The sequence below is a fragment of the Penaeus chinensis genome, chromosome 2 (assembly GCF_019202785.1).
Source record: "Penaeus chinensis breed Huanghai No. 1 chromosome 2, ASM1920278v2, whole genome shotgun sequence".
NCBI classification, from domain to species: Eukaryota; Metazoa; Arthropoda; class Malacostraca; order Decapoda; family Penaeidae; genus Penaeus; species Penaeus chinensis.
The window spans coordinates 33,691,851-33,704,350 of record NC_061820.1 but is presented as its reverse complement, the minus strand read 5'-3'; the positions used below and the strand labels follow the sequence as shown (position 1 = coordinate 33,704,350).

Sequence of the window (12,500 nt, the reverse complement as noted above, 5' to 3'; positions counted from 1 at the left end):
ATAACCTACTACTTTCAAATTAGAAAAAGCAACAAGTTGTGTTTTTCTTTGCATTAACCCACTGCTGCTGGGTATATGTACTGTCATATATATAGGTTTCTTTTTCGTTTGATGGCTCTACAAGTGCCCAGTCGTCAACAAGTAGGGCAACGTTGCCTGATCTGATTTCCTCTTTCCTCGACTTTCCAGATTTTTCTTTCTAATGATAGTAATACCAATTTGGTAATATTATCATTTATATTATGATTATTATAATCCTATTAATAAAGCTGATAACAATAAAATGACTACTTGGTGATTTAGCACTTGTGGATTAAATCTTTGTATAATGAGAATAAAAAAAAAAAAAAAGAGATACATTGTGAATATGATGGATTAAATACATACCTTCCCCTTGAATAGTTCATGGAGGTTATTGACCAGTTCATCTTGGCTCCTGGCAATGGTCCTTAAGTGGGAACTGATTTCAAGGACCTCCTTTTTACATTTCTTCACAGAACCATCTGAAAAAGATATATTATATCAATACGAATATGGATGTGAAAAATACACATACTGGTATATGAAAATCACAAGAACTCCATTAACTTGTTAAGAGGAGATATGTCAATACTAAAAGGGAGTTTGAAAAGTTTTACTGAAAAGATAAAATACTAAGTAATGTAGAGAGAAATTTATTGATAACATATACACCTCTCAGTGTTGACACTTTTAAGACCTTTCCATCCACTTAATAAAGCATTATGAACTATATATGAACTCTAAAATGATCTTTCTGGCATGGTCCTCTACCCTTTTTGTATTTTTTTTTTTTTTGACAACTTAGGACAGGTTGGATTTCTTAAGCTGGGCCATCAGTGTGACTTTTGTCTTTCCCTCACAAATATCAGGAAAAGTAGTTGATAGTCATTTTTTTCCTTGTATGGTCATATAGGCTATATGATTTTTTTTTTTTTTTTTTTTTTTATAGAAATATCAATGAAAGATTCATCAATAATCTAGTTGTAACTAAATGGACATTAATCTAGCACAGTATATACCACCTGGCCCTCAGTGGTCATGTAACTACCACAGGCTAATGGAAATTTTCCTTACCAAACTGAGATGAAATGTTTTGGACAGCTTCCATTTGCTGTGTTACGGTAGCTGTGAGAGAGGCCTTCATGGTTTCCACATGCTCTAGATATGTCTGCTGGAAGCTCTTGGTAACTTCTGTGTTCTTTTCGTCAACATTTCTGGAATGGTGGAAAGGGTAATATTATTCACAGCAACAACAACAACAACAACAACAACAACAACAACAAAAAAAAAAAAAAAAAAAAATAATAATAAAAAAATAAGGAACAAAAAATCATAGATGAGAGAATCAGTGGGCATGGCCTTAATGTAAATGTTTAGCAACTGCACCTTCCAAAAGCACACAAATGGAAATACTGTACAATAATATATTACTAATACTGTACAGTATATGGAATGCTTTTTAACACACTTGTTTGAATACCTTTAACACATACAAATATATATTTATATATATATATATATATATATATATATATATATATATATATATATATATATAACTCATTACCAAGATAAGTAATCATGAAAATAACATATCTAAATTGAATATCTTTAAAAGCCTTGGTGTAGTAATATGGCTGCCCAACCCTGATCATCTCTGCATGATCTGCTCTGGGATTTTCAAGAGTAATTTGTAAACATTAAACACCATTCACAAGAATTTCAGTCTTGTTATTTTTACAATGATGAAACATGGACAAAACTTTGGAATATTTCTTTGAAACCATACAAAACCAAAAAATACCAAGAGCTAATGGTGGCCTCTAAAAAAATATGAGGCATACAAAAGACATGCAAAAATCTAAAAGCTGCTTTTTGAACCAGCATGATACAGCCACAACACTCAAGGGGGTAAGTGTACTAACTTCTTACGATCCAGTTTATCATAGAGCTTGGAGAGGTCGCCAGTAGTTACAGATGCATGGTTAATTAGGGCTTTGCCTTGATTCTTCAGTTTCTCCTCTGTTTTGCCCTGTTCTGTTACAATATACCTGGAACGCAAAAACACATCATTCTATTAGTATTAGTGTTAGTATATTAGTTTTTCAACCCTTTTAGGAGCTAATAAATATGTATACTGACTACAAAATTTCACAATAATAAAGAAATTATAAACAGTTCTTAACCAAGTTATGGAAAAACAAAAACAAAATATATATACACACACAATTCTAAACATTCTGATATCTTAGCATCTCTAAATTTTATTTTAAAAATTCTGTATATGCTTACTTCTGCTCATCCAGCTTTTGGGCTGTGTCATGCAACAGCTTCTGAGTACATGACAGAGTAGTCTTGGTTGTATCAAGCTTTTCCTGTGTTTCCTCAAGCTTACTAGATACTTCCGTAAACAGATCCTGTAAAGAGCAATACCATTATTGATCCTCTAGCTTACCATTCTCTCTTTGTCTCTCTTTATCTCTCTCTCTCTCAAAAATAAAAAAATAAAAAATAAAAGATAAAAAAAAAAAAAAAATACATAAAAAAAATAATAATAATAATAAAAAAATTAAAAAAAACAAAGAAAGAAAGAAAATAAATAAATAAATATATAACTAAGAAATAAAGCATTCCATGCAGCAATATTGCAACACCTATTCAACAGCCTACCAATTGCAAACTCACCGTCTTCTTCTCTAGGTCCTCCTCCAAGGCCCGAATGTGGCTGATTTTCTCTGTGATTTCCTGTGCCTGTGTCTCCATGGTTGTAATCATCTCCTGGTAGTTCTCATTGGCCAAGTACACTCCATTCTTTTCCCTCATGGCCATTAGGTCTCGGCGCAGACGTTCAATCTCCTCTGAGTACTCCTGTTAGGAAAAAATCATTATACAGACTGAAAACATAATAAAGAAAAGGGAGTAGTGAGATGAATATATGTATGTATGTATGTGTATGTGTATGTGTATGTGTATGTGAATGTGTAAGTGTATGTATATGTAAATATATAATATAACTTGTGTGTGTGTGTGTGTGTGTGTGTGTGTGTGTGTGTGTGTGTGTGTGTGTGTGTGTGTGTGTGTGTGTGTGTGTGTGTGTGTGTGTGTGTGCGTGTGGGTGTGCGTGTGGGTGTGCGTGTGGGTGTGCGTGTGGGTGTGCGTGTGGGTGTGCGTGTGGGTGCGCATGTGGGTCTGCGTGTGAGTGTGGGTGTGCATGTGGGTGTGCGTGTGGGTGCATGTGGGTGTGAGTGTGCGTGTGCGTGAGCGTGAGCATGCGCGTGTGGGTGCATGTGGGTGTGAGTGTGCGTGTGCGTGAGCGTGAGCATGCGCGTGTATATGTATGTATATATATATATATATATATATATATATATATATATATATATGTATATATATATATATATATATATATATGTATATATATATATATGTGTATGTATATATATACAAATATACATACATACATACATATACATATACATAAACATATATATATACACACACATATTCATACATACATATACATACATATGTATATATAATGCATATAAATATACATATATATACATCTACACACATATTTATTCACCTATATACATACATATATACATATTTTTATATAGTATATAAACTACATTCAAGTGATCAAATGCACTTTTGACACACAAAAGAAAGGAGGCAAGGGAGGGTAGACCAAACTGGGTCCCAACTTTTGTGCTAACCTTGCTTTGCATTTATAGACGGTCTCCATGGTACCCATTTTGATCCAATAAATTTCAGATGCATGATAAACTATCCACTAAACTATGACTTTCCTCAATTTGCATATTACTTGAACTGTCCTTTACTCAAACACTTGTTAACACATTCTTTTCACTGTCAAATGCCACACTCACCCCAATGAGTTCCTTCTTATTGAGTTTCTGGTTAACCTCCGGCTTGTTCTGGATGTTCTTGGCCCTGTGAGCATAATCCAGGGTGGACAGTGTTTCTTCCAAGTTAATGGATGCAGGAGAGATGGTTGCAATGATGGAAGTCTTTGTGCGGCCGCCCAAAGCATCCTGCAGCAGACGAGTTAGTTTTGACTCCCTGAAAAAGGTAAAAATAATAAAGATAAAACTAAATAGCTATGAAAAAGAATCAAACAGAATATACAGGTGACCAAAAGAATTCTCCGTGTTAAATTTGAGAATCTAAAAAGTGTTTAATAAACCATTTGATACAGGTGTCAGTGCCATCTTGCCATGGAAAAATTTAGCTGTAGGGTGGGTGACAGGAGTCACCATGAAAATTTGTTCAGGGCCAGGGTGACTGGGACATCTTGCCATGACTTCACAAAGAGTTTTGAGGTAAACTGACTCAGTGGGTCTTCAGGAAGAGGTTCCTGTAATATTTACAACAGCAAACAAGGGTGGATTGGATAAGATCTAATAACATTGCACATTGGAGGCAAGGAGTCTTGATATCACATGTGTTTGTGAGGGCCAAGCCTACAAGACACACATCCAGGGATTCACCACTCTAGTAAGCCTAATGTCTGGATTTTCTTCAAAGTACCAAAGCAAGACACGCAGATCCAATGGGTTATATATAAAAATATACAACATAAATAAAGAAAAAACGGCCTAGAAAAAAATACATATTATATGCAAACAGTAGTATCTAATTCACTGAACAAAAACAAACCAAACCAATCCAAAATAAAAACTCACCTGTAAGGTACATGAGGAGCCTTCTCCACCAATGAAGTGATCACACGCCCTAGAGTGAGCAGGGACATGTTGATGTTGCCAGCCTCACGTGCACGTTTGTCAACTGCCCCAGATCGGCCAATATTTTCTGACCCAGCCAAGTCAACCAAATGAAGTTTGCCAGTCTGTTGAATATGAAAGATAAAAACAACCTTAGCTTATGTCCAGATAACAGTGGGCACGTTTTAAAATAAAATCATACCATCAAAAAGGATGAATACGACATACAAGCATGAAATTATCAACATAACAATACTTCCACATCATAGGTGGAGAAATCTAACAAGAACATTTCGAAATGATCACAAGTGGAGAAATCTGTACAACTTAGAACCATGAAAATATCAATCTAATAATAAAATGCAGAATACTATATGTCCTAAAAGAGAGCAATCTCTTTACAATTTAGATATAATTATCAGAACATAAATATTAGCATGGGGGTGGCAACCCTGACAACCCACCTTCAAAAGTTCGTCACCATCGACTGTGTTCTCTTTGATGTGAATAGTGACCGTAAAAACAGTGTGAGAGCGACTGGAATGTGCGTTCATCAGGGTAGCTGCAGTCTGGCGTTTGGCTGACCCCTTTTCCAATACACTGTAGACATCACTCTTAGAGCGAACAAGAACCTCTTCTAGACCTTGTATAATGCATGATCCCTTTCGAGCGGAGTCTTCATACAATCTGGAATTATCAAAGTATATATTTTGGTATTTCTAGCATATTCATGATAAATACTCTAAGAAAACTCTTAACATATCAAACTCATGGAAGTGAATGTCAAAACTAGGATTTATTTAGTACAGTGTAAAACTATGCTCACTAAAATATAAATTATTACTTGGCCCATTAACATGGGTTCAGCCAACTCTGCTGTATATAATCCTTAGAAAATACATTGGTACCTAAGACATTTATAGACTTAGTAAAAAAGTGTCTCAACCTATATAAAAAATAGTGAACTACAAATATTTTACACACAGACACACACACAGAGTGTTAGAAGTGTATTATTCCAAGACAAAAAGACAGTCCATCAACTAAAGAGGTATCTACAACAGAACTTGTTTACAGTCTATGTCTCATCAGTATTTTGGGCTGCATAATCAAGTCTGCTAAAATACATGTTAAAAGATTTATCTCTTTAGGAATAAGAATTAGTATCTAGTAACCCTCTGGAGAAAAAAGAAAATGAAAAATAGAAAAGGCACTGCCATATTTCCTCTTGTTAATAATTGAGTTCTCCAAAATACATATGAAATTATGGTTTAGAAAGAAAAAAAGAAGAAACTAGTACTAGATTACGGTTTACATTCACCCAGATAATGAGAGGAAAGTATTACTTAGTATTTTAGACTATCTACACTACAATTTTGATATCATATTCCCATGTTACCAAGTTTAATGATAAAAATAAAGTTCTCTGGTTTTAATCCTAGGAAGGATGGGTAAGACTACATACCTCAGTTTTGACATATCATCATGAGCTGACAGCAAGTCAAACAGTTCCTCATTGTACAGTTCAAGGAATGAAACCCTCATTGTGAACTCCACTTTCTGAATGCGCAGCTCATCAAAGAGGTGATTCACACAGCGAGGAATGATACCTAACAATGGATCCTGAAACAGATTTGATAGCAATCAAAACCATGTATAGATTCTTAAGTAAAAAAAAAAAAAACTGGCATCACTCCTGGGCAAATATTCACCACTGGCCTTGTAAAAAAGTAATTTGAAGATTTCCATCATTATCAATACCTTACACTGAGTAAACTGTATACATCACTACTAGGTCATATTCCATGCCTTTGTAGCAGCTAACCAATCCATTACCTAACACTATTCTAGTTATCTTGACATATACTGGCATTGCTTAGTACAGGTTACATCAACTTTGGTGTAAAAAGCAATGTAAAAAGGTCTACAGAGCTCAACATGAGAGGTAAAAACAACAAATTACCTAGTATAGTTAAAGTAACATTACCTAGTATAGTTAAAGATAAGTGAAGAATCAATTCAAAGAGCTCAAGCACCAAAAAAGATATTATACTCCACAAGATTAACATTACAAGGCTCATTTTTGTTCCTAAACTGAGAGAAAAGAACTTCAGAGTATTACCTCATCCCAAGACATGAGTTCGGAGGTGTGCTCTCCCTCCATGGTAAAGGTCTTTCCTGTGCCAGTTTGTCCATAAGCAAAGATTGTGCAGTTGAATCCACTTAACACTTCTTCTACTGAATTTTTTGCCACTGCTTTGTAGACATCAATCTGAAATATAATAAAACTTTTGAACTAAAGCATACAACTTATTTAAAGACAACTATAAACAATACCAAATTGAGACTTAAATCTCACATTCATATAGAATTTCAGAATAGTCCTCAATTAAAAAAAGGACATCAAACACACAAAAAACTCACTTGTTTTGATTCCGGTCCAAAGACTCTGTCAAACGTGAAGGTCTTTGTGAACTTATCCAGGGGTCGTTCCCTCACAATAATTTCTCGGTTCTGTTGGCACTCCACTGCAGAAAATGACTTTGAATTCTTCTCCATACTGTTCATAGGCCTGAAAAAGGTGATTAACACTGTTGTAATGTGCTGTGTTTTGCTACATTTGAAACATATCTATGAGAAGATTCACATCTCCCCATCAAAGATCACACCTAAAGAAACTCAAGATCCTTTAACCTGCAGGATGAAAACTATATCAAATATACCCTACAGTTTAATACAGGATACAAAAAATACAATAGAAAATGAAACTGAATGGTAAACTGCAACTGCAGTCGCAGGGGAAACATTATATCTATCTAAATTTAGATCATAAAATGGAAACAAAATAACAATAAAAAAAAACAGAGGGAGGAAATGGTTATCAAAAGGAATAAATCTATGCACTAGATTCTGAAATTTGTGTGTTAAAAGGGAATTGATAGGATACACTTTTCATTAAAAATATATATTACATTTAGCATCAACAACCTTTAAAGATACAAACTATCTGTGATACACCAATGTAGGGATTCTAATCTGAAGTCTAACAATATAATGGGTCACTGGCAAGCAATCATCACCTATGAACCACTAACAAATATTTTCTAGCATGACAGAGCCAGGACTGGTTCTTTAAACCTAGGTTCCAGTTAACTCATACAACTCTAGAACCACTTGAATCTGGGATTATTACCCTATCAACCTGGCCAAAGCACGATCTCTGGGGAACTATAAATGAAAGACCTACAGCATTACTTGCCTAGATATTCCTAAACTTTCATGGCCAATGATGATCAACAAGTTTGTTCAATATAGAATGTTTTGATTTGAGCTTGGATGTACCAGGGGGTGTGTCCTGATAATGTAACCAAGATGGGAGGTTTGGCAGCCAGAAGTGGGTAAACCTGAGAGGTAGAAGTACCAGGGAAGTTTATAAACAGTATCTTGCCTGACTGAACATAACAGGGTCAATAGCCTTTGCCCTACTGGACTGTAATTATCCATTTTCTCAAGTGATTACAAAAAGGAATGTGTATATATATAAATGACAAGGATATTAATCTGGCATATTCTTCTCCTTTGGAACAATCCACCTCCTCCCTTGGAACCGCAGCTAATAAGATGTACTACAGATTCGACCCCAAAAAATCAAACTAAACTCAAACCTGACGAGATCAAAATCTAAATCTAGACCTAAAATGACCTGAAATAAATCTAGATCCAAAATTAACAAGTTATAGAATAAATTACGACCCAAGCCTACTCTTCCTGAGAAGCTGACATCATTATTTCCTATCTAATGGAGTTTATATAGGCCTACTTATCAGTGAATTATTGAAGGAAATTTACATACTTCTATTTACTTAAAATATGATGTTTACGAATAGGAATTTACTTACAAATCTACTTCCTCACTTACTATAGGCTGCGAGGCCTCTAGAATATTTATATTATTTTAAAGAAACACGAAGATAAAGAATTAAATACTTATTATCTCTTGTCCATTAATTATGCTTGTTGCGTGCATTTATTTCAATTAAGGAATATTAACATTTAGCGAAGAGTTCATGGAAGGTAAATACTGAAATTCTCGCCACCTCCGATTGAAGTTTTAAAACATGGACTATTAAAACCTCTTATTTCTCTTACCTGCATCTTACAAAGACCTTGATATTTTGTCCGCTTGATCCCTTGCGGGGGTTCTTCCTTTGCATCGCCGGACTGGCCATTATTACACACTAAAACACACAAAAATCACAAATAAAATAGGGTGGACGCTAGACGCCGTTCTCGCTTCGTCCGTTTGAACTGAGGTTGTGATGGCTTTAAGTTGCGTTGGCCAATCAGCGCGCAGCTCTCGGCCTCCGGCGACTGTGATTGGTTGCGGAGATGTACTCGGAGGGATACGGTCTTTTGGTATTTCCGACTTTTAAATCGGTTATCGTTTTCTACTTTGTGTGTTCCCTTGTATTTGTATCTATTGTAATGGAACTACATGTTATAAAAAAATGGAAAAATAATGGAGGTATTATTGAGTAAATTCTTTGTGATCAAGGCTCGGCGTCGATTTATAGTTAGGTTCGTTCGAGGATACGAACGCAGGTCGCACGACTTTTAAATCAGTTACTAGTTTTTCCTTTATTTATCTATTTATATTTTTATGCATGGTCATTATGGTAGCCGCTGAGTGACACATTATAGACGTTTGGGATGCATGTAGACTGTTTCGAATTAATTTACTGGTTTATTTGAGAAAGTACTCATAAAAATACCACATAACACATAGGCCTTCGGTTACAGGTAGCTCTGTTGCCTTTTGATCCCAATTTTAAACCAAATATAGACACATTTAAATATAATCCATACCCATAAGCATATCAGACACATGCAATATCTACGGATTTCGGAGTAATAATTTAAATAGAAAATGCTAACGATTATAAAGCAAAGGACAGCTTATCAGCATTCTTTAAAACTGCACTGTTGCAAAATATCGGTTTTCATTTTGGTCAAGACATAATGGAATGTCGGAAGATATTTTGTTCTCGGATCAGTTTCCTGAAAATGTATATATCAGAAGTTTTAAGATACCGACTCTAAGCCATCTAACGTGAACAGCGATATATTCCTGTTAATGCACTACAGTCTCATGTTATATCATATACTATATGATTATGAGCATACTGATTGTGTTTTAGGTACTGACAAGACATTTAATAAACCCATTTCGGTCTGAGAATGCATATATATATATATATCAGTCTGATGTATCTTTTAGTCTATATCTGTCTACCTATCTATCCATCTGTGTGTATGTGCGCGCGCGCGTGTGTGTGTGTGTGTGTGTGTGTGTTCGTGTGTGCGTGTGTGTGTGTGTGTGTGTGTGTGTGTGTGCGTGTGTTCGTGTGAGTGCGCGCGCGCGCGTGTGTGTGTGTGTGTGTGTGCATCCGCGCAATCTGATGCGGGTGTAAATTGTTTAAAATATTCTTAGGCCTTTTAAACTGCGATCCGGTTAGCATAAACAGTGGGTCAAGAATTACACGTCAATTTTCTGGTAAATTCGAAAATATACCCTACAACCGAAATGGATTTCAGATCCAAGTATTCACATGAACAGAACCATCACAGTTGACAGGAAAATCAATAAAAGTGAGCAGATACTTCAGGTTTCATCCATACGCCATTTTAAACAAAAACAATGCAAATAAACATATAGATAAAACATATATTAATAAGTAGAAGCTACAACGGTAAAATATTCATATAGAAAGGAATATAAAACACGAGAGCTTTTACGACAGAATATTGAGGGATCCTCTCTATAAAGACCTAAGAAAAATATACAAAGGCATAAGCAATCAAAGTACAACAAGAAATAAATGAATAAAAGCAACAAACCCGATAATCCACAAGAGAAGAAATAAGGGGAATAATATGTATTAAGAAAAGTGATAACTAGACACCCCGTATATGAAGGTTGTATAATATATGATCGGAGAAATAGAAAATGGTATATTTTTTCTGTAGAAACTCAAAGGGCTTACCTACAATAATTCACTGATACTAATGCACCGAATCGGGTATCATTAACAGATGAATGCATAATAGATTTGTCAGCTTCATCACTCCTTGAATTATGTGTAACAGAATTTCTCTCTTCTGAAACACTACAAAACGAAGCCAGGAGGATTTTTTTTTTTCATGTTCCTCGCTGGACGGGACTAGGCAACTTCAGGGCAGAATCTAACCTATCTGCTCGTTAGAAGCTAAAAATAGAAGAAACCGCGGCTTGGTATGTGAATATGGGCCCCACCTTCCTTTAAGCCAATATTTTCAAAGACTTCATAATGGCTCATCTCTCCAGATCCTTTTCTCCCCATTCCCTGTATTCCAAAAACACACCTTAACAGAACATAGCCTCCGTCATAAACAACAGACAGTTAACAAATCCCTTAGGTAGAAATAAACACAATGCGCAAACTACATTTATTGAAAATGAAATCGTTTCGAAATTCCTCTTCAGGAATCCAGATGGAATCCAGGATGATTTCGAAACAGTTCTCATTTTCACTAACCCTTGTTGGTGCATTATGTGATTTTCTGCCATAGTATCAACACGGTTGAAGGCTCTACCATTCCCCAGTTCTTTAGTAGCTCTTTACTGATGGGTTGCTTGTCTCAGGGAGAGTGGGCACTCGGGGTCGGCAGTCCTCTGTACATACTTCTGGGCATCCTAGAGACTACCTGACAACTACTCCACTCTATAAACTGAGCTCTCTGCAATGAACAAAACAATATCGTATGTTTTCACCACAGACACCCCTAACAAAAAAATCGACTGACAATCTCTACCTGATCACCTCCATTTTTGCTAACCTACAGACACATTTCTGGTATCTCTTACATTCAGTCACATTGACAGAGCAGGGAATGGAGAATCAAATTGTGCAGCGTAATCAGCCACCCTTTATGCGAACATCTATCCTCACTTAACATTCCCTATGAGCCACCTTAAAGCAATCACTAGAAAACAGTTAACAAAGCTGTGTGTAACTAAAACATGCTCTGGGTTCAAAGACACTCACCGTCTGACAAGTTCGTACAAAGACATTAGAGTATATAAGCCCCACTAAGCTTCTATTGCAAAGCACGCCCCCCCCCCCCCCCCCACCCCCCCGAGGCAAAGCGGTCATCCTCCATTGCTTGAGGTTTTGATGCATCTGCAAATGGGAGAACTCGGAGAAAGTCCCACAGGAATGCAATTGCAACACCGTCAGTAATGAACCGCCACTACGCAATCTCCTGTGGTGCAATTGCAGCCAGAGCAGCCGGCCACCAGCGTATAGGTTTCCTCCCATTTCAACAACTGCATTAGCTCAGTCATTTCTAAAGATGTTATTCAACAAGCATTTCAACAAAAGCAATATCGAGGAGCTCTTTGCGACCATCCCCTCTCTCAGGTTGCGAGATACATCGACTTTTTCTATACATGCATATTCAACAACCTACTAGTATTGCTCTCGTCAATTCTATTTTATTTCTATTTTCTCTATTTTTAGTTTATTTGTATACATTTTTTATTTATTTTTAATTTCCCACAGACACGCACTTACGGTTGTTTCATTCAAGCCAAACTTTAAGAAAATATACCTGAGGCAATATAACAAAAATAAATGCCTTACTAATTAAGAAAAGTGTCTGCATTATAAAAAACGACGACTAATAAAGAAA

The 12,500-nt window shown here is 35.9% G+C and overlaps 1 protein-coding gene across 1 annotated transcript in view; it reads right to left on the bottom strand.

Moving 5' to 3' along the window:
- LOC125032154 (kinesin-like protein Klp61F) overlaps window positions 1-9,101 on the bottom strand; it is an 11,735-nt gene extending 2,634 nt beyond the window's left edge. Inside the window, exons 1-12 of the mRNA XM_047623216.1 lie at window positions 8,919-9,101; window positions 7,194-7,341; window positions 6,892-7,041; window positions 6,235-6,392; window positions 5,234-5,456; window positions 4,731-4,894; window positions 3,915-4,107; window positions 2,707-2,889; window positions 2,314-2,438; window positions 1,947-2,072; window positions 1,096-1,235; window positions 388-503 (exon numbers count right to left, since the gene is read on the bottom strand). Coding sequence (XP_047479172.1) covers window positions 388-503; window positions 1,096-1,235; window positions 1,947-2,072; window positions 2,314-2,438; window positions 2,707-2,889; window positions 3,915-4,107; window positions 4,731-4,894; window positions 5,234-5,456; window positions 6,235-6,392; window positions 6,892-7,041; window positions 7,194-7,341; window positions 8,919-8,998 — 1,806 coding nt within the window. The 5' untranslated portion in view covers window positions 8,999-9,101. The remainder of the gene's footprint in view (window positions 1-387; window positions 504-1,095; window positions 1,236-1,946; window positions 2,073-2,313; window positions 2,439-2,706; window positions 2,890-3,914; window positions 4,108-4,730; window positions 4,895-5,233; window positions 5,457-6,234; window positions 6,393-6,891; window positions 7,042-7,193; window positions 7,342-8,918) is intronic.
- Between the last annotated feature and the right edge of the window lie 3,399 nt (window positions 9,102-12,500).